Source organism: Gymnoscopelus microlampas, assembly GCF_963454915.1.
Source record: "Gymnoscopelus microlampas genome assembly, chromosome: 2".
NCBI lineage: Eukaryota > Metazoa > Chordata > Actinopteri > Myctophiformes > Myctophidae > Gymnoscopelus > Gymnoscopelus microlampas.
Genome location: NC_139939.1, coordinates 30,177,409 through 30,204,416, shown reverse-complemented (window position 1 = coordinate 30,204,416; position 27,008 = coordinate 30,177,409). Strand labels below are relative to the sequence as shown.

General features: G+C 41.7%; 1 protein-coding gene and 1 long non-coding RNA gene across 2 annotated transcripts; both read left to right on the top strand.

The window, feature by feature from the left end:
* The first annotated feature begins 201 nt into the window (after positions 1-201).
* Positions 202-3,787, top strand: LOC311037494. Its single transcript, XR_014599970.1, has 5 exons — positions 202-705; positions 2,357-2,513; positions 2,619-2,754; positions 3,371-3,484; positions 3,592-3,787. It is a non-coding gene; the product is annotated as an uncharacterized lncRNA (long non-coding RNA).
* An 814-nt stretch (positions 3,788-4,601) lies between these two features.
* On the top strand, positions 4,602-26,094 carry LOC311054857 (uncharacterized protein; the record flags this gene model as incomplete). The annotated part of the gene is made up of 9 exons (XM_084070855.1): positions 4,602-4,657; positions 4,850-4,897; positions 5,117-5,133; positions 5,277-5,405; positions 6,030-6,230; positions 23,749-23,878; positions 24,174-24,268; positions 24,495-24,695; positions 25,858-26,094. The coding sequence occupies 9 exons, from the start codon at positions 4,602-4,604 to the stop codon at positions 25,965-25,967; spliced, it is 987 nt and encodes a 328-aa protein (XP_083926981.1). The 3' UTR covers positions 25,968-26,094.
* Positions 26,095-27,008: the final 914 nt, after the last annotated feature.

The window sequence follows — 27,008 nt, the reverse complement described above, 5'->3', positions numbered from 1 at the left end:
TGAACTATTTCAAAAATCTATAACTTCCCTATTAAACAATACTAGACTATTGTGTAACCTACCATTCGACTCAAAATGATCTAAATAAGAGGGTGGAAGGGTCAAAATAAAATAATAATAATAATAATATGTTTGTGGAAAAAGCTTCCAAGTTTATGACATTTTAACGCTTGTTTAAACCACTTTATAAGGGTCATACAAAATCGAGACCTAGCCTATTCGATTCAGCGTCCTCTTTTGAGTCTGAAAACATGTTTTTTAATTTAAAAAATATATTTTTGAAAAATGTGAGAAAAGCTTAACTTTGAACTATTTCAAAAATCTATAACTTCTTATTGCAGATCAGCTATTTTCTTTTTTTTCTTCGACCATTTTTTTAATATAGTTTGTTGATTACTTTTGATGCAGTATTTTTTTTTTTTTTTAGGTATTAAAAGGGTTACTTAAATTGTCACTTCACTGTCACTGCCACCTACAGATCCCCCCCAATCAGGTGGGGATCCCCTGGGGGTCCCGACCCACAGGTTGAGAACCTGACCAGACCTACAGTGCGACATTACGTCATTACGTCACGCAGCTGTTCAAGGCGGAGCTTATCAGTTTTGAAACGGCCGGTCGGGTTCAGCCAGAGAAACTAACCGTCGGCTAAGAGAACATGTATTTACAAACCAGTTGCTTCCGTGCTTCTACTCTACTAGATAACAGGTAAGATGAATTACTTTATGGAATTAAAGTGTTATCCAACTTGTTAGTATCGTAAACGTCGTGCATTTGTCGTGTATTAGCTATGGATCACACGACGCTCGTCCATCACGAGCGTCACGGCCGAACTTCAACCAGTTTTTTGCACTTTCTCCATTTACAACCTGTACATCTGCATAAACGTTCAGATTTTAAATATAAAGTGCTCAATCTATGGTCACGGATGTTACAAGTCTACTCGGGCACTCGGCAATACCCGTATCGTCTGTATTGTTCAATAAAAAGCATTTTAATTCGATCGATGGCCATTTTCTCCGTATTTCTGTACGCTTTCAACTACTTTCAACTACTACTACAACCTATCGGTTGGGAGGAGTACTGCACTCTGTTATATTATAACTCTATGACAAAATGGCCACCGATCGGATTAAAATGCTTTTTTTTTAACAATCCGGAATATACGGGTACTTACACCGACCCGAAGTGGATTGTAACATCCGTGGCCATGGGGTAAGCACTTTATATTTGAAATCTGAACGTTAATGTAGATGTAGGGCATTACATGGAGAACGTGCAAACACCAGGTTGACGTTTCGTCATGACTGTCATAATACAGGGGGTTATACAGACTCACGCATGCCCAAACATCACTGATCTACAAGCTCACAGCGACGCATTGTGAGCTTTCAAATCAGTTTTTTTGGGGCATGCAACACAGTCTTAGACATGGCATTAGCATATTAATGTCCATGTGGTGCATGATGTCATTGTTTATTTCAGGTATAAATCAGACCACATCAGTGAGAGCTAATGTTGGCCTCATTTGTTTTGACTGTAATTTATTATTATTATTATTATTATTATTATTATTATTATTATTATTACATCTATGAATTTTGTTTTGAACCTACAGTACAAAGTAAAATCATTTAATTTAGGGAAAGAGAGTACAAATGTACCAATGGAATGAATGGATCCTTAAGACCAGGGGTCTTCAACGTTTTCAGGCCATGGACCCCCTAGCTGAGAGAGAGATGAGGCAGGGACCCCCTCTATATTGTATAAAATTGTGTTTCAGATTCAACTTTTTTTGTTTACTTGGTCTGTTCTTTTTCCCTCTTTGCCAAAAATAGCTGATCTACAAGCTTGCAGCGTGAGGCGTTGTGAGCTTGTAGATCTGCTATTTTTGGCTAAAGTTCTCCTCACAAAAGGGATGCTAAGGTTCAATTGGTTAAGGTAAAATAAATAATCATATCACACAAAGATTTGGCGGACCCCCTGTAGTAATTCTGAGGACCCCCTAGGGGTCCCGGACCCCCTGTTGAAGACCCCTGCTTAAGACAGTTAAATTAACATATAATCATATCACACAAAGATTTGGTGGACCCCCTGTAGTAATTCTGACCCCTTGTAGTTATTCTGAGGACCCCCTAGGGGTCCCGGACCCCCTGTTGAAGACCCCTGCTTAAGACAGTTAAATTAACACTGAGTTTAGTCTGCACATTTTTTACTGTTTTTTTCTAATCTGTTTTAAAGCATTGCAAATACGGAGACTATATGGAGGTCATGTTTTAGTTTAACAGTCTATTGTTATGTGGAAAGCAACAGACAAACACTGTTAACATGCAAACCATATATGTCAAATTATCTTTAGGTGAAGTTCTCACAGCTACACAATGGATGCTGAGCATTGAGGTCGGTCGTTGTGGCTCCACAGATCAACTTCCTGGCTGGAATGGCAGTTTTCCAGTTATTACAACTTTGGTGTACCAGGAGGAGCACGCCTGTTACACACTGGAATTCATTCAAAGGTAACTTTCTGCTTGAAGTAGAACCATCATGTGTAACTCAAAAGATGTGCTCTCTTGTAGAACAGCTGTGAGTGCACCTTTTCCATATGTGTTTTGTGATTTCAGATGTTTCGTTGGGATCAACCCATTGGCGCAATTTGGCGGTGGCACCAAACAACAAAGCTGCTCAGCCAGAAAAGTGGGTTTGTCCTCCTGTCTCCTCCCTCCTGAAGCAATTGATGGACTTCGATTGGCTTTGAGTGTAAGTTATGTGCAAAACATTTGGACCATTCTCTTCCCCACTATATGAATGACATTGTCATGGTCATATTTTAGTAGAGTTTTATTACTTAATTCGTTTTTTTTAGATCTCTATCTCAGGCTCTGATTTTAGGAGTTGTTCAGAAGTAAAGAAGTGGTCAGAACACTGTCTTAAGTTACATTTTATTTATCTATTTGTAAGAACGTTTCGATTAGCTGACCTTCATTAGGTAGCTAAGCAAATAAATCTTAAGTAATTGAATATGGTGTGCAGGACCACTTATTTTCTTCTCTACGTTGGCTGTCATCTCCTGTGTAACTGCATGTCCTTTGTAAGTAGGTGTGCAAAAGGACTTTACCTATTAGGTGTTGTTCAGAAAAGGGAAAGTCAACTAATGTAAGAAGAAAGGATCACAGGGCAGTTTCTGGATTGCCCCTCACCTCCCCAGACCTGCCATCTTCTAACTGTCCACACACCTTTCCTCATCACCTGTCTCACATGACAACTGTCCCCAATTCTCAGCCCTGTAGATACCTGACCTTCTCTGCTTGTCTTCCCACCTACACCTCATAATCAGCTTTCAATACTTATATTGTTCTTTTTTGTGCCCTTCCAGATTGTCATGTCACTGATTTCCAACCATGAGTTCCTCACCCCGGTGGATGCCTGCTGGTTTAGACATCCTGCCTGAATGGACTTTTGACATCTCCTTAACGGACTTGTTTGCCGTGTGAGTTTTATGCCTCAAGAGTTTTGGTTCCACGCCCTTTTTCTCTTTTTTTGTTTTGGTTTATTTTCAGATATTTTTTTCTAATGTTAGATTTCATGTCTCTCCAGCCTTCTGCTCAATGGTCTGCACCACAGCTAGCAAGCCCTAAGGCCATCACACCAGTCCATACCCAGGGCTTCTGTCCACAGATTCCTGACACGGTACAATGTTCTTTTCAATACTATGTAAGGTCTTTACTTAACCCATTTAGACCTGGGAACGATTCTACAAATGTCTTCTAAATCCTGACAGTTTTCTGAAAAAACCCTGTTAATATGTCAGTCATTCTCAAACATTTTTATGTCGAGGACCCCCAAGATTATATGTAATTGGCTGCCGACCACCATCTGAAAATATGTTGTTCCAGGGACCCCCCTGAAGCAAAGATTTCAGTTAAAAACGCTCTGAAAAAATATATCCAAAGATTTGCACTACATTTTCACGTTTTTTCAAAAAGTGCCGGGCTATGAGATTGTAGATCTGCTATTTTTCAATAGCTAAAGTATAACATAATGCTTAAAACACCAAAAGGAGTCCCGTACAAAATGGGTTAAAGATACAAATGTCGTAAGTGTTGGTTAGTTAATCTACAATTGGCTGTAGATTTTCAATTTGACAGACTACAAACTACCGCTAATATTATTTTGCTATGTCTCCAGCTTTATGATCCGTTTTCAAGTGGGGCTAGCCCTTGGGCCACACCGGTCTTTCCCCAGGCCCAGCTCTTGACACGGTAAAATGTTTTCAATACATTTAATGTCTACATTTAAGTTGTGACTTTGTAATATTTCAGATATACTGTAAGTGTTGGTTCACTAGTAGTAAGAGACCACACCTTCTGCTCAAATTTAACAGTATCGCAGGGCAAAGCTGTGGATGAGAAGGTTTGTTGGGGAGGAGGGGGGAATTAATTTGAGTCAACTGATCTCGGGTGTATTTATACTGTGGTGAATGTTATGTGATGAACACAACACTCCATTGAACACAACTTCATTTAGTAAATGTATTTGTACTGATCTTTGACAGACTACAAACTAATGTCATTTTTCTGTCTCTCAGCCTTATGACCCATTTAACTATGGTCTACAGCCATGCCCTCCGGCCTCTACACAGGCCTGTCGACCTGTTGAAGAGGTATGTTTTCTTTAGATTGAATTTATTTGTGACTTGTATTACATTCCACATTGCTTTTGATTGGTCTATCTAAAATCCACAATGCATTGCATAAAGGCATAGCTATTTTTTAAAGATCTTTGACAGACTACAAACTAAGGTTACTTTTCTATGTCTCTGCAACCTTGTGATACCTTTTACCCCGATCTACAGCCATACCCTCCAGCCTCTTCTACACAGGCCTGCCGACCTGTTGATGAGGTATGTCTTTCTTAACCCATTTAGACCTACAAGCTCGGAGCACAGCACTCGGTGCTGCGCTATGAGCTTGTATAGTAGCCTATAGTTTTGATGATTTTTGACCAAGTACAATTAAGGGCCTTTTCTCTTTTCTGCACAGCCGTATGCAGCTACATATATGGACTTGGATCAGTGGAACCAAGAAACACCCAGTGTACTGCAACCTCCATCTCCGTCCAGTGATGCTCCAGTAGAAGGTGTGGTTCCTCAGCTAAGTGTCAGCAGACTTGGCACTGTTGTCCTTCAAATTCAGGATTCATAGATGAGTTTTGCATTCTACTTTTTTTTTTTTTTTTTTTACTTTTCTTTACAGTTTTTGACGTGCTTTCAATCTTTCCAGGTCAACCAAATCCATCGGACCAGAGCATACCAGAGGGTCAAGGGTGGCAGCCTTGCGACTCTTGTCGGTTTGAGGTGGAGAAGCTCCAGCTCCAGTTGAGGAGGATAACCACTGTGCTCTCCAGTATCAGTAAGTTTTATTGCCTGTAATGTTGCAGTTTTCAGTTGTCTGCTAATGTCTTTGTCTCACTTGAAACTTTACTTTATCCTGTACCTCTTTTGTGAGTTCTCTGACATGACTGGAAAACTTTGGTATCCCAAAATATCCCTACATTTTCTGTTTACTGAAGAGCAGGGGAGATCGACCCCTGCTACTGAACAAATACTCATCAATGACTGCTATCAGAATATACTGTAGAGCTATATAGAACAGTACTCAATCTTATTGTTTTACAAATACACTCAGTAGACTCAGATTTTTTTGTCTTTGTTCTAGGCTCTGAGCAACTAGACGCACTGAAGGGCTTTATCACCCTGGTGACCTAGAGTCTGGAGTGTCCAGTCTCGGGCAGCAGGAGCTATATCCAGGTATGGATGTTTACGTTTGCCATACATTTCACACTGAACCTGACGTTCTTGGTAGCGAGTGATCCGTGTTGTGAGCTGCAACTAGATAGTGAAGTTTTCAGAAGGTCACAGTTGTCTGTTTTCATGGTGCACTGAGCGCAGAAAGGGGTCAATGTAGCTGAGCCTTACAAGTGCAAAACTGATGTCTTAAAATGCAGTTGGTTAATTGCTCGCTCTCTATTCACAGGCTGTGGACAGTTGATTTCCTCTGTGCAGCTGGCAGCCATACACCAGCGTGCCAGGAAGGACTGCAAGAGGCTATTCCACGCGTTGTTCGAGGTGTTCTTCACCCATGAGGAGTGCCGCAATGCCGTCATATGCGGAAAGCATGGTGTCATCCCAGAGGGGAAGAACAAACTGGATGAGGCGAAGAGGGATGCACTGTTCAGTAAGTATTTGTCACACCACTAGTTCCTCAGAGTAGTGTTATAGATGGCCAGTCAGTGGAGTTGGTAACCACTTATAGATATCTTGGGACCATAATCGACAATCGTCTGAAATTCGATTCCAATACTGAAATTGTTTGCAAGAAAGGCCAGCAGTGCCTTTTCTGTTTAAGGAAGTTAGCCAGGTTTCAGGTAAACAAATCAATGATATAGAGCCTTCATTGAATCTGTCATATACTTTGCTGCTATTTGCTGGTATGATAATCTAGGTATTAGACAGAAAAATGCCCTTAAAGGAGAATTCCATACTAAAAGGCTTTCTTACCTTTCTTTGTAGTTGTTAAGTACACACCAAAGAGGTCCAGGTGTTATTTTGTGCAAAAGCTCCTTATTGGCCTTATTTACCCTACCATGAGCCCTAAATGAATTGCATTGAATGGGGCTATGGGGTGTTGTGCTAATTCGCTTATTTCTTTTGCTCAAAATTATTATTATTTTTGTATATATCCTCTTTCCATAATGTAAATAATATCCCAAGCGGCACACTTTACTACTTATTTCGATGGAAATAAGCGAATTAGCACAACACCCCATAGCCCCATTCAATTCCCATTCCATTCAATGCAATTCATTGAGGGCCTACGGTAGGGGAAATAGGCAATAAGGAGTTTTTGCACAAAATAAACACCTGGACCTCTTTGGTGGGGACGTAACAACTACAAAGAAAGGTAAGAAAGCATTCTAGCATGGAATTCTCCTTTTAAGGGGGCTAAAAAGATTGTTGGGGGTATCTTGTGACAATATACACATGTCTGTCTTACTGTATTGTGTTTTAGGGCGTTTATTATCTGCTGTGAAAGGCCCAGCTTGGGACATATAAATATACTTGATCCTTGACAAATCTTGGTTTTGTAAATTATATTCTCTCAATTTATGATGTCACCAATACATTATCATTGGGCAATTTGGCTGCCTTTGTGCAGTAAAAAAAATGCATGTTCCAACATGTTGCGCTGGTGGGACGTACAGTACACTCTGAACCAGGTTGGCCTCGTCTGTGGCTATGCTGTGCTCAGTCTGTAGAGTCATATAGTCTTTAAAATGTATATATTTAACCGGGGGAAACCCATGTTGACTGACTTGTGTCATGTCATTCTCTGTCTGCAGACTACGTCTTGCGGTGTTCCTCTCTGGCATCATGGACCAATGGTTTCAGTGAAGAGGGCTTGAAGAAAGCCATGACCAACAAGTGCCGAAGCCGTGCTGCAAAGGACTATGTACTCCCCAGTGTTTTTGGCAGCAGATTTTAGTTTTAGTCATTAGTCTCTTGAATAGTTTTCACTTAGTTTAGTCACCTGGAATGTTTTAGTGTTAGTCTAGTTTTAGTCAACTAAATGTCATAAGATTTTAGTCGACTAAATCTACAGTTGATTTAGTCGACTAAAAATGTATTTTGTCGGGCCTTGATGCCGTCGTAATGACTGTTTTTACACTTGCTGAAAATAGCCAATCTACAAGCTCACAACACGTTGCACCGCAACACGTGAGCTTGTAGATCTGCAATTTTCAGCATGCAACTAATTGTAAGATGACATATACTAGATCGCTTGTCCACTAGTCCCTTCCTAACATTTTAGTCTAGTTATTTGTTGACGAAATTGTCAGTATATTTAGTCATCATAGCTTTTATTTAGTTTCCATTTAGTTTGTCAGTGGAAAAAGGTAGAACATTTTTCGTCTTAGTTTTAGTCTCCCCACTCCCAGTATACCTAAGTTTCAACTTTTATGTAAATTGATGCCAATACATTTTTGTTTTTGTACATATAAATATATGTTAAAGCTGCCTGCTGTTTGTGGATACTTCAATAAATGTGTTTTTGCCACAATTAATGCTGTTTTTTAAATATTTATTAGCATGTTCACTCATTTATACCTCAATGAGAAATGGGAAATTAAATCTCAATTATTGCTAATGTATGTCTCAATGAGAAGCTAAAGAGACTTAACAAAGCCAATAGGGAGATCTCACCTATGCCTCATTTATCACTCAAATACAGCTCTTAATGTATCTCGCCTATGTCTCATGTATCTCTCAAATACAGCTTTTAATGTATCTCGCCCATGTCTCATTTATCTCCCAAATACAGCTCTTATTGTATCTTGTCTATTCCTCATCTATCTCTCAAATACAGCTCTAATGTATATACCGCTGTCTCCCCCTATGTCTCGCTTACGGATCCTAGTATTCAAGTTAGGAGCCATAAAATCCATAGGTGATCTTTAAGTGATCTTCAAATGAGAAATAAAAGCTGGTTGCTCAAGAGAAGCATCTGAGATTAAAATGAGAAGCAGATTTTTCCTCTGGGTCTGTCCATAGCCGGCCTGGTGCCAGAGACACTTGAAATTGTCTCTGGCACCGTGTCAGTGTCACAGAGTCTCAAACCTTGAGGTATCCAAATGTGTTAACATGATGGGATAAGTAAATCTCATATTTCGACCAAGCTCAATTAAAAATGTGAAACCCTGTTTGGTTTCTTTCTATGGAGGACAGAGGGTGGGTGATTGCAGTGGTGAAAGCCGATGTTAGATATGTGTTAAGTAGGATTTGGGCCCTCCAAAATCATGTTGATCTGACAGGGTGTAATAGGGGGCAAGGTATTTCGATGTCTGGGTCCATTGAAGTTATGATTTAGCTTGTGGTCTTATCACTGTCAGTCTGGGTTTGACAGAGAATATACTGAGAAAGGAGAGAGAGAGAGAGAGAGAGAGAGAGAGAGAGAGAGAGAGAGAGAGAGAGAATGGCTGTTTGTGTGGGGTGGTGTGTTTGCATGCTCATGTACGTAGATGTAAGCATTTCTGCATGTTTATTTGCATGTGCACGTGAGGTAGTGTATGAGTGCTTGTGTTTGTCTGTGCAGCATATGCGTGCACGCTCGCTGAGCTGCCTGATTCTTAAGGATCTAAGATCTACTGCCTTGCCGTTGTTATGTCTACCCTTCCTCCTGATGATATACTGGCCAGTTCCCCTGCCTCCATATCTTTACTGCTATCTCCCCGAAGATGAGTGGACAGAATAAAAACCCAAAATTGAATCCTGAGGACATTTAAAAAGAAATTTAAGTTATTTTTTATTTAGTTTTGTTCCCCAGGGACATTGAAGGACATCTGTTTTGCAGATATCTCTTGACAGAGACATAATTGAAGCTCAAATAATGACAAGACAATAATAGTGTCTTAAATTCACTCAATAATAGAGAAGGTGCAGGATGACGACGATTCCGACGAAAGAAAGGGAGATGGTCTCTCTCTCTCTCTCTCTCTCTCTCTCTCTCTCTCTCTCTCTCTCTCTCTCTCTCTCCTCTATTCACCCAAAGTGTTTGGTCCATGTCGTATCTTTAGTGTGACTTGAAGATGCTTTGTAAAAGTGCAGTCTCACTCCCGTTGGTCAACCCTCAGAGTTACACATATACAAGAACACACACACACACACACACACACACACACACACACACACACACACACACACACACACACACACACACACACACACACACACACACACACACACACACACGCATGCATGCAGAGACACACGTGCATATAGACCAGATGTCTTCCAAAATCCCCCTGGACAGAAGAGATTGTTTTATCATGTTCTTCCCTCTCCTTCTCCTTCTCTATCTCTCCACTTCCACCCCCCCCCCCCCCCCCCCCCATTCAACCCCCCTTCTTCCATTCCCATCACCCCCCACCCCACCACAGTCTAATTATTTAGCAGGCAAGGGAGGCAATCTGCTCTCCCATGTTGCAGCTCAAGTGCCCATTAGGGAGAGCACGCTTCATCTTTTTAATGAACTGATCAAGTTAAATGAGTTGAAAACTCACTGGCCTTGTGCATGCATGCGTGTGTGTGTGTGTGTGTGTGTGTGTGTGTGTGTGTGTGTGTGTGTGTGTGTGTGTGTGTGTGTGTGTGTGTGTGTATGCGAGAGAGAGGGGGAAAGGGTGGCAAGCATGAGCCAAGGGTATTCAGGGGACAAAAAGGGTGTTTTGAGAGTGAAGCAGTTAGCCAAGTGGTCTCATCATGTTTGGACAGTTAATGACTGAATTATCCTCTCTCTCTCTCTCTCTCTCTCTCTCTCTCTCTCTCTCTCTCTCTCTCTCTCTCTCTCTCTCTCTCTCTCTCTCTCTCTCTCTCTCTCTCTCTCTCTCTCTCTCTCTCTCACACACATGCACACACGCACGCGCACAAACACACACACACACACACACACACACACACACACACACACACACACACACACACACACACACACACACACACACGCATCATATTATTTGGCAGAGTGCGCAGCACTGCGCTGTCCTTTTCCTGCTAATGGTCCCTGTCGAGTGGCCAGCCAGCTACTATAAGTGATACCATACAGACAATCTCACAGGTGAAACTGGGCCCATATTGTGGTTTGTCGTTCCTGGATGCCTTGTGTGACAGGGATCACCCATGCCATGCGCCACCCCTGCAAAGCAGCGTCGTTCTGCCAGTTTGACAGGTCGTCTGTCAAACTCCCACGCCTTGAATGAGGGAGATGGTTATATCTGATCAAGACACATGGCTGCAGCTCATCCCACCTCATTAACCACTTGATCCCCCAGCATCCATATTTTGGGGGTGAGCATTAGCCAGAGGCCAAAAACAGCAGATCTACAAGCTTGCGTTGCGACACATTGTGAGCTTGTAGATTGGTTATTTTTTGCAGAAAAGTACAGTTGGTCTGTTTTACTACTGATAGAGGGCTTAAGTGGTTAAGACCTACAAAAAGGATTCTGGGATAGAGGCTGGTGTGAGCTGCAGTCGTTATGTTCCTGCCGCGTGCTGCAGGGGGGAGATTGTTCAGTAAAGGATCACTGAAGTATCTTAAGCCTGAGTTATACTTAGTCGTAAGATGGTGTCTTGTGGCAAATAATAGCCGATCTACAAACTCACAGTCACAAAGTGTTGCGACTAATTTTGAGCTTGTAGATGTATCTATTCTGGTTTGGGAAACCATTGTACGACGCAGTATACAGCCAATTAGGCATTACTGTTTCTTCTGTGGTCATGGCTGTGTATTTGGCCTTATTTTGACAGTTCTATCCCATGCATTGCTTGAGATACTGATACTACAAGTAACCTGTAAAATCTAATCCTGAGCGTTAATTTAACCCTGAAATTGTAAAAATAGACTTTAATTGTTGTTTTTTTCAGAGAATTTTACACTCAGGATTTTGCTGTGCAGAAAATCCAACTTGTGGTAATTTGTTGCAATCGTAACAGTGAGCACTTGCGTCATTCTAGCACAAAGCACTGTTTATGTTAATTTACAGCCAAAACGTGTTTAGAGAGATGACACTTGAGTGACAGTTATTAATAGGAGTTTTGGGACGAGTGAAATGAATGAACGACTGGGAATGGCAGGAAGAATGAGAATGGAAAAGGAGAGTGAAGGAGGGAGTAGAGGGGAAGAAAGAGATGGGTAGGGTAGAGGAAAAATGACCCTGTCCCCAGGTTTGGATTAGAAACACTTATAACTCAGCGCCATAGATTATGACAGTCCAATCTTATGGGCCACTGCCTGAAAAATAACCACAAACTCTCAGCTGCCACTGTGGGAGAGGGGAGGAGGGGAAGGAGCGAGAGAACTGACGGGACAGAATGATGATGGAGAAAAAAGGAATATGTAAGGGCTAAAATAAAAAAGGTAGGAAAATATAGTAAGTTTGAATACAAGAGCAGCTGATAAGGAAATGGAGAGATTGCAGTCTGATGAGAGGCTTCAGGAAATCTAAATTGAAAGTTTTTGTTACAGTACGTACTGTTGTGCAGAGCACCCAGTTGATTTATGTTTTTCCTCACTCTGCTTTTGTCAAAACTAGATTTTCAGGGCCCATATTGGTGAAATTTAGGTTATTTGGTGTGAAATACTCATGCAAGACCTCTGAACAGTGTTTGGTGTGGATCGGAGCAACGGTGCACCTCAACAATGTACTGTACATAGCCCCTGGGGGCCCTGACACAGTAAGCTTTGATTGATTGATTGAATACTTCATTAGTCAGACTCAGAAATATCAACAGCACAAGGTACAGTCAGACATTTAGGCTGAGAGGATAACACAAAAAAAGCCCTGGGGACTTGTTTCCATTGTGGTCCTATGTATTCAATTAACCAACATAGCATAACAATAACACAACAATACATACCAACAACAAGGGTGGTACAACGTGGTCCCTGGTGTGACTATTCTTATGGCAGACCCGGGACAGTGTTTGTGACAAGTTTGTTGCGGATCAGAGCAACCGTAAGCCTCGCAAGTCAGACATTATGTTTGTGACGGACACCATCTACCGTCAGGCCACCCAAGGGCGCCGATACTGCGGGTGCTTCGGGGCTAAAGCACCCAGGGGAAATGAAGAGCACCCATGACAAACTCATCACAAAAAAAGAAAATGAAAAAAACACCGACATCTTCACTTCATGGAGAACATTTTTGGTACCAAATTAACCAAATTAACCGCATTAAAGTAACAAAACCCCCCTAAAAAGGTAACAAACCCGGATATTACCCGAAATTTTTCGCACGTGCGCTGCACGGACTGGCCGCGCATGCACGTGTGTTGCGCACCCGCGAGCGCGGACACAAATCGGTGCCCCTGAGGCCACCCAGGCTATTTCAATATAGTTAGATAGATTAGTGGAAGCAGTTCAATTAATTTGACATAGTAGTTTGAGGATGTAAAAGGTTTGTTTACACACACACACACACACACACACACACACACACACACACACACACACACACACACACACACACACACGGGTCATCTGAGAAATGTTATATTGTGACCTGCCAGACTGAAAGAATTATTATCAAAGATTGAAAAAAAGGGTAACGTGGGAATGATAGATAGAGATGGATAGAGGTTCAAAGGCCCAAAGAGGGAGCAAGGGATGGGTGGGAATAAGGAAGGAGAGAGGAATCGTGAAAGAGTAATAGAGGTGAGAGGCCAGAAGATAAGAGAATGGACAGAAGAAGGTGGTAGTGGAGATATACGATTCTGTAACGCTGAGAGGTGTGCAGAAGCAGCCAGCTGAGCTCATTACTGCTTATCTCACCGCTAGAGGAAAAGGTGCGTGTGTGTGGTGTGTGTGTGTGTGTGTGTGTGTGTGTGTGTGTGTGTGTGTGTGTGTGTGTGTGTGTGTGTGTGTGTGTGTGTGTGTGTGTGTGTGTGTGTGTGCATCCATCCTCAAGCTACGTTTGGTTGACTTCATTAATGAACAACATCTTAGTGTTGCTGTAGCAGAAGGTGACTCAAGTTTTGGAACCTAGTTTACAACCTTGCTACTGTTGGTTGTAAACTAGGGTTGTATGAACCCTAGCCGGCTTTTCATTTCAAACCCATGCAGGATTCTTTTCAGTCCTTCCATCTTAGCCTGTTTCTTATTTTTTTCCTTCACTTTCTCACAGTGCCGCCGCTCTTTCAGCCACCCTGAGCCATCCGTCCAGCTCCGTCCTCATCGCTGGTTGCTAAGTGTTAGACTACACTCATAATGGTGAACCTCTCAACACTCCTCTCACCCCTATCTGGCCTTTCTCTCGTCGTTCGTTACCCTCTCTTACCTCTTCCATCAATCATGCATCCAGCTCACACACTCCCAGTCTGGACCTCTGCCTCCCAGCGCCCACCCATCCAACACATTCATCTCCATCAGATGTCTACGCTCACCAAGCTATAAGACAGGCCTGCTTTTTGACTCTCTCTCTCTGTCTGTGTGTCCGTCCGTCCATCCGTCCGTCCGTCCGTCCGTCCGTCCGTCCTTCCGCCAGCCGTCCGTCCGTCTCTCTCTGTGTCTGTCTGTCTGTCTGTCTGTCTGTCTGTCTGTCTGTTATGTACTCTTTGACTTCTTTCAGTCGGTCTCACAAATTGCCCCCTGCTACCCCTAATGATATTCATTTGAAATAACCACCCTCTTTCCTCCCCCAAATTTGATATATTTTGCTATATTATCTTGGACCCTCTCCTCCCCAGTTCTTGCAGTTTCCTTTGCCTGTTGACGATTTCCCCCAGGCACAGCTTATCTCTTTTTCCACCCCTGCCATTTTAAAACAGGACCTGTTCTCTCCCAGGTGAGACTGAGATCCTCTCCTCTCCTTATCTCCTCTCCTCTCCTCTCCTCTGCTCTCCCCCGATAGAATGACCTTTACCATCATACCTAGGCGTGCCAGTGTCAGGGATTTGAACTAGCAACCTCTGTTACGTATTTGCCCGTGTTCTTAACCCATTAAGGCCTGAGGCGGATATGTTGCTATATAAGTGGTTCTCAAACCTTTTCATGTCAAGGACATTTTTTTAATAGCCAAAGCATAAAATAATGGTTATAGCTAAAATCTAAAATGAAACAGATGCGTTCCCGGACTGAATGGGTTAAGGTATGTGTGTGTTTGGGATGTGAACGGCACGGGTATGAGCCAGATGTTCTTCTCGTTCATGTCTCCAGTAGTCAGTAGTGACTACAGTGATATTTGGCTTGAAAGGGCCCGACCTCCACACTTCATAGAGCTCCCACATGGACACAGGGATGGTACTGTACATGGCATGGCACACACACGCACGCACGCACGCACACACACACACACACACACACACACACACACACACACACACACACACACACACACACACACACACACACACACACACACACACACACACACACACACACACACACACACACACACACACACACACACACACACACACACACACACACACACACAGCCTCTCACTTAAAAGCTAATCTCTCAAGAACAGATTCATAGCTGCGCTTGAATTTTTCGGGAGCCGCGTTGAGAACCTATGCACATTGGCTACAAGTGGGCGTACCTTCAGATCAGGAAGCAGGCCGCGCTTTACCCAATCAAATAAAGTGGGTGGGGTTTTACATGTGTACGGCTTGCTTCCCACTGGAAACAAACCGAAACTCATTTAACAATAGCGTCCTCGGAGCCGACAATACCACGGAAAGTTAGTAACATTTTAACTTGTTCTTTCATCATAGAAACAAGTGGGCTTATAACCAAAACGATCCATGTTCTTTGGGAGAAATGGTGTTAGTGTTCCGTGGAGAAATATTGTTTGTGGGAATGAAAACATAGGCGGCACACCGGAAGTAAAGGGCTGAAGGCATGTCCAAACCCCGGTTTCCAGTGAGCATGTATCCAGTTAATCCCCCCCCCCCCCCAGAGCCAAATGCAAAAGTGAAAAACAGCAGAGGGCGCTGTTTTTCCTTTTTATTTGACAATGGGTTCCCAGATTGCTTAAAAGCTAACACACAAATTCTTAAACAACCTATACCTCACGCACCCTCCTTCCATCTTGCGTACATCAAAGCACATGCATGGGTATACGTAAATGCTTGCGTTCACAAAAACACACACTGTATGCACACCGTTGTTCCCGTTACATTCTCAACACACACAAACACATGCGCACATATACATCAGGATATCAGTGTACAAGAGTGTATACACGCACGCACACACACACACACACACACACACACACACACACACACACACACACACACACACACACACACACACACACACACACACACACACACACACACACACACACACAGTAACAGGTTGGGTTCCATGGGGACCCAGGGAGGTGTACAGGGTCTGGAGGCTACTGCTCCATCCATCACCACTAAGCCTCATGTCTCCACTTCAGCAACTTCCATCCATCCATCATTCTCTATCTCTCTCTCTTTCTCTCTCTCTCTCTCTCTCTCTCTTCTTCCCCTCCACTCCGCTTCTCGCCGCTTCTCCCTCTCCTCACCGTCTAACCCCATGTCTCTGTGGCTAACCTTTGAGCCAACCTCTGCCTCATTTCACTGTGCTCTCTATCCATCATACCATCCCTTCTACTCTCCCTCTGCTTCCCCTTATTGCCTCACATCGCCTCTCAGCAACCCAACCCCGTCGTCCCTCTAAGCCAGTGGTTCTCAAACTGTGGGTCGGGACTATAGCCTGGAAACCAGACGAATCTGCCACAGGCTAAACAAAAATAGCCCTGGGTAGATTGGTCTGGCACTCCTCGGTTTGAATTACATTTTGCTCACCCCAGAGTTGTGGGCGACCAATCAGAGCCCACTATTCAAAGTGGGACATTTCTTTGCTGTGACGTTTGAATCTGTTTGTAACCGCCCCTTGGAAATGAATCTACCACACCAAAGTTCCAGACTAATATCCACGCAGTGATATTAGTCTGGCCATGACTAATATCCTCTGTTTAGGTCACACAAGTGACAATTTAAGGATTCCTCAAAACATATAAGAATAAGACCATTACTGCATGAAAAGTAATCAACCATAAAAAAGAAAGTGCCTTCGGTAAGTAAAAGTTGCTCAGTCAAATTTGTACTTGAGTTAAAGTACTAATAAAATTGTACTTTCTTCCTTAGATATGTCGTAGAGACAAAATTACAATATTTGTTTTTGAAATGTAGTGGAGTGAAAGTCAAGTACCCCAAAATACAAATACTCAGTGAAGTGAAAAAAAAAAAACTGTAATTAAGTACAGTACTCAAGTAAATGTACTTAGCTGCTGTCCACCACTGTTATCAGCCCTTCTACTTTGTCTTGCTTCCTCCTGCCTCACATCACTTCTCAGCAACCGAACCCCCTCTTCCCTAAGCCCACCTGCATGCTTTGTGTCCTCACCATCTATCACCCTCTAAACCCCCTTCTCTTCTTGTCTCTTTCATCCAATCCCAGAGTTTCTCATCTCCATTGAGCATATTGCACCTTCTTCCAGTGTGCTCTACGAACTAGCAATGCTGCATGCTTTTGTGAAAGAAATTATAATAAAAACAATGTTGTGATCATACTTTAATGTATTTAAATATTATACATTTGTATATGGGCAATATAGCCATTCAATCAATGTTCTGTGAGCAGTCCTATACATGCTGTCATTGGTTCTGATGGTGTCTGCCATTACCAGCAAATATGCTAATTTAATGTACACAGGACAGGAAATGATGCATGCACACATAGGAAATGTTGCATGTCAAATGTGCAAGAAAAGAGTCTAAAGAAGAGTGATCGGGAGGGGGGGGGGGGGGGGGGGGGGGCAGTTAGGGGTAAGTGTCTTGCTCAGGGACACTTCCACATATAGACCGGGGCTGGGAGGGAAGCCGGTGACCTTTTGATTACCAGACAGCCTCCTTACCCACATGGAAAGAATCTATATGTTCCATATATGCAACTATATGTAACCTATATGCTACATATAAGGATCATATATGCGCATATATGTGCATATATACCACATATATGCCTGGTATAAGCTCCATATAGGCTGCATATATCTCACATATAGGTCAAAATCAGGTGCATATATGTGCATATACAGGGTATATAGGTCTCCTATATAGCTTGTTTATACCCTCATATAGGTCATATATGTTGATACTACAAGCCATATAGGTCTCCTATATAGCTTCTTTATCCATATATAGGCTCTATATATTCATTATACAGGACATATAAGTCTCCTATATAGCTTCTTAATATGTACCCAGAGGAAAGCATAATCCAAGTTTGAGCTCTCATCTCTGGCTCATTTGTTTCTTAAGCCATAAATGAGATGTGAGGCAAAATAAAGGAGATATCTATCTATCTATCTATCTATCTATCTATCTATCTATCTATCTATCTATCTATCTATCTACACTGTAACACATTTCTGTAATCTCTACAGTAAAAATTTACAGTAACTTATTATGGAAAAAAAATCATTACAGAAACTTACTGCATTTTTACACAGTAACATAATGTAGAAATTACAGTCAGGTTATAATCTAACTGTAGAAGTTAGTTTTACAGTAATGTAAAGTATACATAATAATGATAATAATAATAATAACTAGAAAAAGTGCTTGTGTTGAGAAGACTTGTGTTGGGAATGTTGGGAATGTTCTATCTGTATAAGTGTACTATGCGTCCTGTCTGTATAAGTGTCCTATCCCTCCTGTCTGTATAAGTGTCCTATCCGTCTTGTCTATGTAAGTGTCCTATCCGTCCTGTCTGTGTAAGTGTCCTATCCATCCTGTCTGTGTAAGTGTCCTATCCAATTGTTACAGTATCCGCCATTTCTCAACCATTTCGTGATTGTTCCTGTCTTACCTCACTCTTACCAGACTTGTGTTGGGAATGTTGGGAATGTTCTAATTCTTATGTTCTAACTGTCCTATCCATCCTGTCTGTATAAGTGTCCGATCCGTCCTGTCTGTATAAGTGTCCTATCCGTCTTGTCTGTATAAGTGTCCTATCCGTCCTGTCTATGTAAGTGTCCTATCCCTCCTGTCTGTGTAAGTGTCCTATCCGTCCTGTCTGTATAAGTGTCCTATCCGTCCTGTCTGTATACTGTAAGTGTCCTATCCGTCCTGTCTGTATACTGTAAGTGTCCTATCCGTCCTGTCTGTGTAAGTGTCATATCCCTCCTGTCTGTGTAAGTGTTCTATCCGTCCTGTCTGTATAAGTGTCCTATCCGTCCTGTCTGTATACTGTAAGTGTCCTATCCGTCCTGTCTGTATACTGTAAGTGTCCTATCCGTCCTGTCTGTGTAAGTGTCATATCCCTCCTGTCTGTGTAAGTGTTCTATCCGTCCTGTCTGTATAAGTGTCCTATCCGTCCTGTCTGTATAAGTGTCCTATCCGTCCTGTCTGTATAAGTGTCCTATCTGTCCTGTCTGTGTACTGTACGTGTCCTATCCATCTGTGTAAGTGTCATATCCCTCCTGTCTATATAAGTGTCCTATCTGTCCTATCTGCCAATTATGTATCAGCCATGCAGCCATTTCGTGATGGTTCCTGTCTTACCTCACTTTGACAGTGGCATGACACTGTCAAAGTGACGCCATGTATTTATACAGTATTTCACCGTATTGTCACGTGTCACGTGAGGCTTGACCAATCGGTGTGTCATATTTAGAAAGTGAAAACAATACTCTCCTGCGGAGAGTAATAATAATAATAATAATAATAATACATTTTATTTATAATGCACTTTACATTTTTGGAAATAACAAAGTGCTACAGGGTTTAAAAACAAAAGGCACAACAATTTAACAAATGTTTTACATGATGTGAACATCATCATCATTATCAGTTATTTTTATTGTTATTAATTTTATCCTTCAACTTCTTGTTTATGCCCCAAAATGACTGCTATACAGGTTTTCTAGCAATTTCTAGCAATTATAGAAATATTAGACCTTAATTGTCAAATGTTTAAGAATGTTCTAATCATGTATGCTTTGTTTTAAAACATTTTCCAAATATTTCATTTTTTAACATTTTGGACAAAATTGCCAATTTTACATTGAGGTGTGCAGATGTCCGAGTGCCATCCTGTTACTTCACTGGTTCTCAACCTTTTCAGGCCACAACCCCCCAAAATAATCATATTTGAACTGGGGACCCCCAAGCCTGATATGCACTTGTAATGTTGGAGTTGAGGCATTTAGTTTGACTCCGTTCCACAGATCAATATTTTGAAAATAGCTGATCTACAAGCTCACAACGCCTTGAGTCGATGGGCTATTTTTGCCTCTTTCTTATATCATTTGACAATTTGGCCAACGTTTTACCATTTTTTTTGTATAGTTTGTTGATTACTTTTGATGCAGTATTTTTTTTAGGTATTAAAAGGGTTACTTAAATTGTCACTTCACTGTCACTGCCACCTACAGATCCCCCCAATCATGTGGGGATCCCCCTGGGGGTCCTGACCCACAGGTTGAGAACCTGACCAGACCTACAGTTACGTCACGCAGCTGCTCAAGGCGGAGCTTATCAGTTTTGAACCGGTAGCGCGAGACACGGAACTAACTAACCGTCGGCTAAGCGAACATTTATTTACAAACCAGTTGCTTCCGTACTTCTACTCTACCAGATAACAGGTAAGTTTAATTAGTTTATGGAATTAAAGTGTTATCCAACTTGTTAGTATCGTAAACGGTGTGCAGTTGTCATGTATTAGCTATGGATCACACGACGCTCGTCCGTCACGAGCGTCACGGCCGAACTTCAACCTGTGTTTTGCACTTTCTCCATTTACAACCTGTACATCTGCATAAACGTTCAGATTTTAAATATAAAGTGCTTACTCTATGTTCATGGATGTTACAAGTCTACTCGGGCACTCAGCAATACCCGTATCGTCTGTATTGTTCAATAAAAAGCATTTTAATTCGATCGATGGCCATTTTCTCCGTATTTCTGTAGGCTTTCAACTACTTGACCCTATCGGTTGGGAGGAGTACTGCACTCTGTTACATTATAACTCTATGACAAAATGGCCACCAATCGGATTAAAATGTTTTGTCTTTTAACAATCCGGAATATACGGGTACTTACACCGACCCGAAGTGAATTGTAACATCCGTGGCCATGGGGTAAGCACTTTATATTTGAAATCTGAACGTTAATGTAGATGTAGGGCTTTACATGGAGAACGTGCAAACACCAGGTTGAAGTTTCGTCATGACTGTCATAATACAGGGGGTTATACAGACCACCGGCTTCTTTCTAAAGCTTCTACTGTATATGTTTCGTCGTAAGACTGTGTTGCATGCCCAAACATCACTGATCTACAAGCTCACAGCGACGCATTGTGAGCTTTTAGATCAGTTTTTTGGGGGCGTGCAACACAGTCTTAGACATGGCATTAGCATATTAGTTTCCATGTGGTGCATGATGTCATTGTTTATTTCAGGTATAAATCAGACCACATCAGTGAGAGCTAATGTTGGCCTCATTTGTTTTAACTGCAATTCATTACTCTCCGCCAGGAGAGTATTGTTATCACTGCGTTTTCACTTTCTAAACATGACACACCGATTGGTCAAGCCTCACGTGACACGTGAAATACTGTGATCTGATTGGCTAGTGACGCCACCGGGCCTATATATACATGGCATCACTCTGACAGTGTCTCCGCCACTGTCAGAGTGAGGTAAGACGGGAACTATCTGTCTTATTGGACAGATAGGACAGATAGGACACTTATATAGACAGGAGGGATATGACACTTACATAGACAGGACGGATAGGACAGGAGGGATAGGACACTTACACAGAATGAACGGAAGAGGACACTTACCCAGACAGGATGGATAGGACACTTACATATACAAGAGGGATAGCGACCTTCGCGACCTTCGAACCAACACAAGTCTTCTGGCGGAGAGTTGTGCTCCGAGGAGCACTTTTTCTAGTTATCATTATTATTATTATTATTATTATTATTATTATTATAATTATTATATCTATGAATTTTGTTTTGAATCTACAGTACAAAGTAAAATCATTTCATTTAGGGAAAGAGAGTACACATGATCCATTCAATGGAATGAATGGATCCTTATGACCAGGGGTCTTCAACGTTTTCAGGCCATGGACCCCCTAGCTGAGAGAGAGATGAAGCAGGGACCCCCTCTATATTGTATAAAATTGTGTTTCAGATTCAACTTTTTTTGTTTACTTGGTCTGCTCTTTTTCCCTCTTTGCCAAAAATAGCTGATCTACAAGCTCACAACGCCTTGCAGCGTGAGGCGTTGTGAGCTTGTAGATCAGCTATTTTTGGCAAAGAGGGAAAAAGAGCAGACCAAGTAAACAAAAAAAGTTGAATCTGAAACACAATTTTATACAATATAGAGGGGGTCCCTGCTTCATCTCTCTCTCAGCTAGGGGGTCCATGGCCTGAAAACGTTGAAGACCCCTGGTCATAAGGATCCATTCATTCCATTGAATGGATCATGTGTACTCTCTTTCCCTAAATGCAGCGTGAGGCGTTGTGAGCTTGTAGATCTGCTATTTTTGGCTAAAGTTCTCCTCAGAAAAGGGATGCTAAGGTTCAAGTGGTTAAGGTAAAATAAATAATCATATCACACAAAGATTTGGCGGACCCCCTGTAGTAATTCTGAGGACCCCCTAGGGGTCCCGGACCCCCTGTTGAAGACCCCTGCTTAAGACAGTTAAATTAACATATAATCATATCACACAAAGATTTGGCGGACCCCCTGTAGTAATTCTGACCCCTTGTAGTAATTCTGAGGACCCCCTAGGGGTCCCGGACCCCCTGTTGAAGACCCCTGCTTAAGACAGTTAAATTAACACTGAGTTTAGTCTGCACACTTTTTACTGTTTTTTTCTAATTTGTTTTAAAGCATTGCAAATACGGAGACTATATCGAGGTCATGTTTTAGTTTAACAGTCTATTGTTATGTGGAAAGCAACAGACAAACACTGTTAACATGCAAACCATATATGTCAAATTATCTTTAGGTGAAGTTCTCACAGCTACACAATGGATGCTGAGCATTGAGGTCGGTCGTTGTGGCTCCACAGATCAACTTCCTGGCTGGAATGGCAGCTTTTCCAGTTATTACAACTTTGGTGCACCAGGAGGAGCACGCCTGTTACACACTGGAATTCATTCAAAGGTAACTTTCTGCTTTAAGTAGAACCATCATGTGTAACTCGAATGATGTGCTCTCTTGTAGAACGGCTGTGAGTGCACCTTTTCCATTTTTTGTTTTGTGATTTCAGATGTTTCGTTGGGATCAACCCATTGGCGGTGGCACCAAACAACAAAGCTGCTCAGCCAGAAAAGTGGGTTTGTCCTCCTGTCTCCTCCCTCCTGAAGCAATTGATGGACTTCGATTGGCTTTGAGTGTAAGTTATGTGCAAAACATTTGGACCATTCTCTTCCCCACTACGTGAATGACATTGTCATGGTCATATTTTAGTAGAGTTTTATTACTTATTTAGTTTTTTTTAGATCTCTATCTCAGGCTCTGATTTTAGGAGTTGTTCAGAAGTAAAGAAGTGGTCAGAAGTTCAGAACACTGTCTTAAGGGGTTTTCTATCTAAAATCCACAATGCATTGCATAAAGGCATAGCTATTTTTTAAAGATCTTTGACAGACTACAAACTAAGGTTACTTTTCTATGTCTCTGCAACATTGTGATACCTTTTACCCCGATCTACAGCCATACCCTCCAGCCTCTTCTACACAGGCCTGCTGACCTGTTGATGAGGTATGTTTTCTTTAGATTTAACCCATTTAGACCTACAAGCTCGTAGCACAGCACTCGGTGCTGCGCTATGAGCTTGTATAGTAGCCTATAGTTTTGATGATTTTTGACCTAGTACAATTAAGGGCCTTTTCTCTTTTCTGCACAGCCGTATGCAGCTACATATATGGACTTGGATCAGTGGAACCAAGAAACACCCAGTGTACTGCAACCTCCATCTCCGTCCAGTGATGCTCCAGTAGAAGGTGTGGTTCCTCAGCTAAGTGTCAGCAGACTTGCACTGTTGTCCTTCAAATTCAGGATTCATAGATGAGTTTTGCATTCTACTTTTTTTTTTTAAACTTTTCTTTACAGTTTTTGACTTTCAATCTTTCTAGGTCAACCAAATCCATCTGACCAGAGCATACCAGAGGGTCAAGGGTGGCAGCCTTGCGACTCTTGTCGGTCTGAGGTGGAGAAGCACCAGCTCCAGTTGAGGAGGATAACCACTGTGCTCTCCAGTATCAGTAAGTTTTATTGCCTGTAATGTTGCAGTTTTCAGTTGTCTGCTAATTTCTTTGTCTCACTTGAAACTTTACTTTATCCTGTACCTCTTTTGTGAGTTCTCTGACATGACTGGAAAACTTTGGTATCCCAAAATAAAACTGTTTTCTGTTTACTGGGAAATCGACCCCTGCTACTGAACAAATACTCATCAATGACTGCTATCAGAATATACTGTAGAGCTATATAGAACAGTACTCAATCTTATTGTTTTACAAATACACTCAGTAGACTCAGATTTTTTTGTCTTTGTTCTAAGCTCTGAGCAACTAGACGCACTGAAGGGCTTTATCACCCTGGTCGGTGACCTAGAGTCTGGAGTGTCCAGTCTCGGGCAGCAGGAGCTATATCCAGGTATGGATGTATACGTTTGCCATACATTTCACACTGAACCTGACGTTCTTGGTAGCGAGTGATCCGTGTTGTGAGCTGCAACTAGATAGTGAAGTTTTCAGAAGGTCACAGTTGTCTGTTTTCATGGTGCACTGAGCGCAGAAAGGGGTCAATGTAGCTGAGCCTTACAAGTGCAAAACTGATGTCTTAAAATGCAGTTTGTTAATTGCTTGCTCTCTATTCACAGGCTGTGGACAGTTGATTTCCTCTGTGCAGCTGGCAGCCATACACCAGCGTGCCAGGAAGGACTGCAAGAGGCTATTCCACGCGTTGTTCGAGGTGTTCTTCACCCATGAGGAGTGCCGCAATGCCGTCGTATACGGAAAGCATGGTGTCATCCCAGAGGGGAAGAACAAACTAGATGAGGCGAAGGGGGATGCACTGTTCAGTAAGTATTTGTCACACCACTAGTTCCTCAGAGTAGTGTTATAGATGGCCAGTCAGTGGAGTTGGTAACCACTTATAGATATCTTGGGACCATAATCGACAATCGTCTGAAATTCGATTCCAATACTGAAATTGTTTGCAAGAAAGGCCAGCAGTGCCTTTTCTGTTTAAGGAAGTTAGCCAGGTTTCAGGTAAACAAATCAATGATATAGAGCCTTCATTGAATCTGTCATCTACTTTGCTGCCATTTGCTGGTATGGTAATCTAGGTATTAGACAGAAAAATGCCCTTAAAGGAGAATTCCATACTAAAAGGCTTTCTTACCTTTCTTTGTAGTTTTTAAGTACACACCAAAGAGGTCCAGGTGTTATTTTGTGCAAAAGCTCCTTATTGGCTATTTCCCCTACCATGAGCCCTAAATGAATTGCATTGAATGGGCTATGGGGTGTTGTGCTAATTCGCTTATTTCTTTTGCTCAAAAGTATTATTATTTTTGTATATATTCTCTTTTCATAATGTAAATAATATCCCAAGCGGCACACTTTACTACTTATTTCGATGGAAATAAGCGAATTAGCACAACACCCCATAGCCCCATTCAATTCCCATTCCATTCAATGCAATTCATTGAGGGCCTATGGTAGGGGAAATAGGCAATAAGGAGTTTTTGCACAAAAACACCTGGACCTCTTTGGTGGGGACGTAACAACTACATAGAAAGGTAAGAAAGCATTCTAGCATGGAATTCTCTTTTAAGGGGGCTAGAAAGATTGTGGGGGGTATCTTGTGACAATGTATACACATGTCTGTGTTACTGTATTGTGTTTTTAGGGCTTTTATTATCTGCTGTAAAAGGCCCAGCTTAGGACATATAAATACACTTGATCCTTGACAAATCTTGGTTTTGTAAATTATATTCTCAATTTATGATGTCACCAATACATTATCATTGGGCAATTTGGCTGCCTTTGTGCAGTAAAGAAATGCAGGTTCCAACATGTTGCGCTGGTGGGACGTACAGTACACTCTGAACCAGGTTGGCCTCATCTGTGGCTATGCTGTGCTCAGTCTGTAGAGAGTCATATAGTCTTTAAAATGTATATATTTAACCGGGGGAAACCCATGTTGACTGACTTGTGTCATGTCATCTTCTCTGTCTGCAGACTACGTCTTGCGGTGTTCCTCTCTGGCATCATGGACAAATGTTTTCACTGCAGAGGGCTTGAAGAAAGCCATGACCAATAAGTGCCGAAGCCGTGCTGCAAAGGACTAGGTACTCCCCAGTGTTTTTGGCAGCAGATTTTTGTCCACTAGTCCCTTCCTAACATTTTAGTCTAGTTATTTGTTGACGAAATTGTCAGTACATTTAGTCGTCATAGCTTTTATTTAGTTTGTCAGTGGAAAAAGGTAGAACATTTTTCGTCTTAGTTTTAGTCGACGAACAACACTATGTTAAAAAAAAGCACTGTTTTGGTTGTGGCCATTTGTTTATTACACATGCAAAATGTTAAACATGATGCACTTTTGCACTTAAAGGACCACTTTTCAACCGGCTTTCATAAAATTGGTCCTCACTAATGTTCATGATAAAATACTACCCTTTTTTTCCTACTCGGTCTGTCTCATAGGAGGGTTGTGGGCAGTTCAGAAACCTGTCCACCAGTGACATCATCAATGTTGAATTCAAGCTAATAGAAACTGTAACTTACTATTCATAATAATATTTGTGAAAAGTTGCAATGCAATAATGGAAGCCATCGTTCTCACGATAATACAAATCTAAATGTGTTTTTTTAATAAAAAAAAACGGCCAAACGATGATGTCACTGGTGGATGGGTTTCTGAACTACCCACAGCCCTCCTATGAGACACAGACAGAGTAGAAAAAAATGGTAGTATTTTATCATGAACATTAGTGAGTACTAATTGTATGAAAAGTGGTGAAGTGGTCCTTTCAACTTTTATGTAAATTTTGATGCCAATACATTTTTGTTTTTTTATATACTGTTAAAGCTGCCTGCTATGTTTGTTCATTAATAAAACATCAATGATGAGTAACTAACTTCTGTCTGTCTATTCTCTTGGGTCTGGGTTGTACAGGTAATTACAAACTGGAGTAATTTAATTTAACCTGGTGGTCAAACTGGATGTCCATGTACTTCCCAAAGCGACTTGAGTTGTCATTCTTCAGGGTTTTGGCATTTCCAAAAGCCTGGCAGGGGAAAAGGAGTGTTAACCATGTCCCGGAGCTTAATTTAATTTAATTTTATATATATATTTTTTATCCAGCTGTTTGCCACTTTAAAAGCCATAA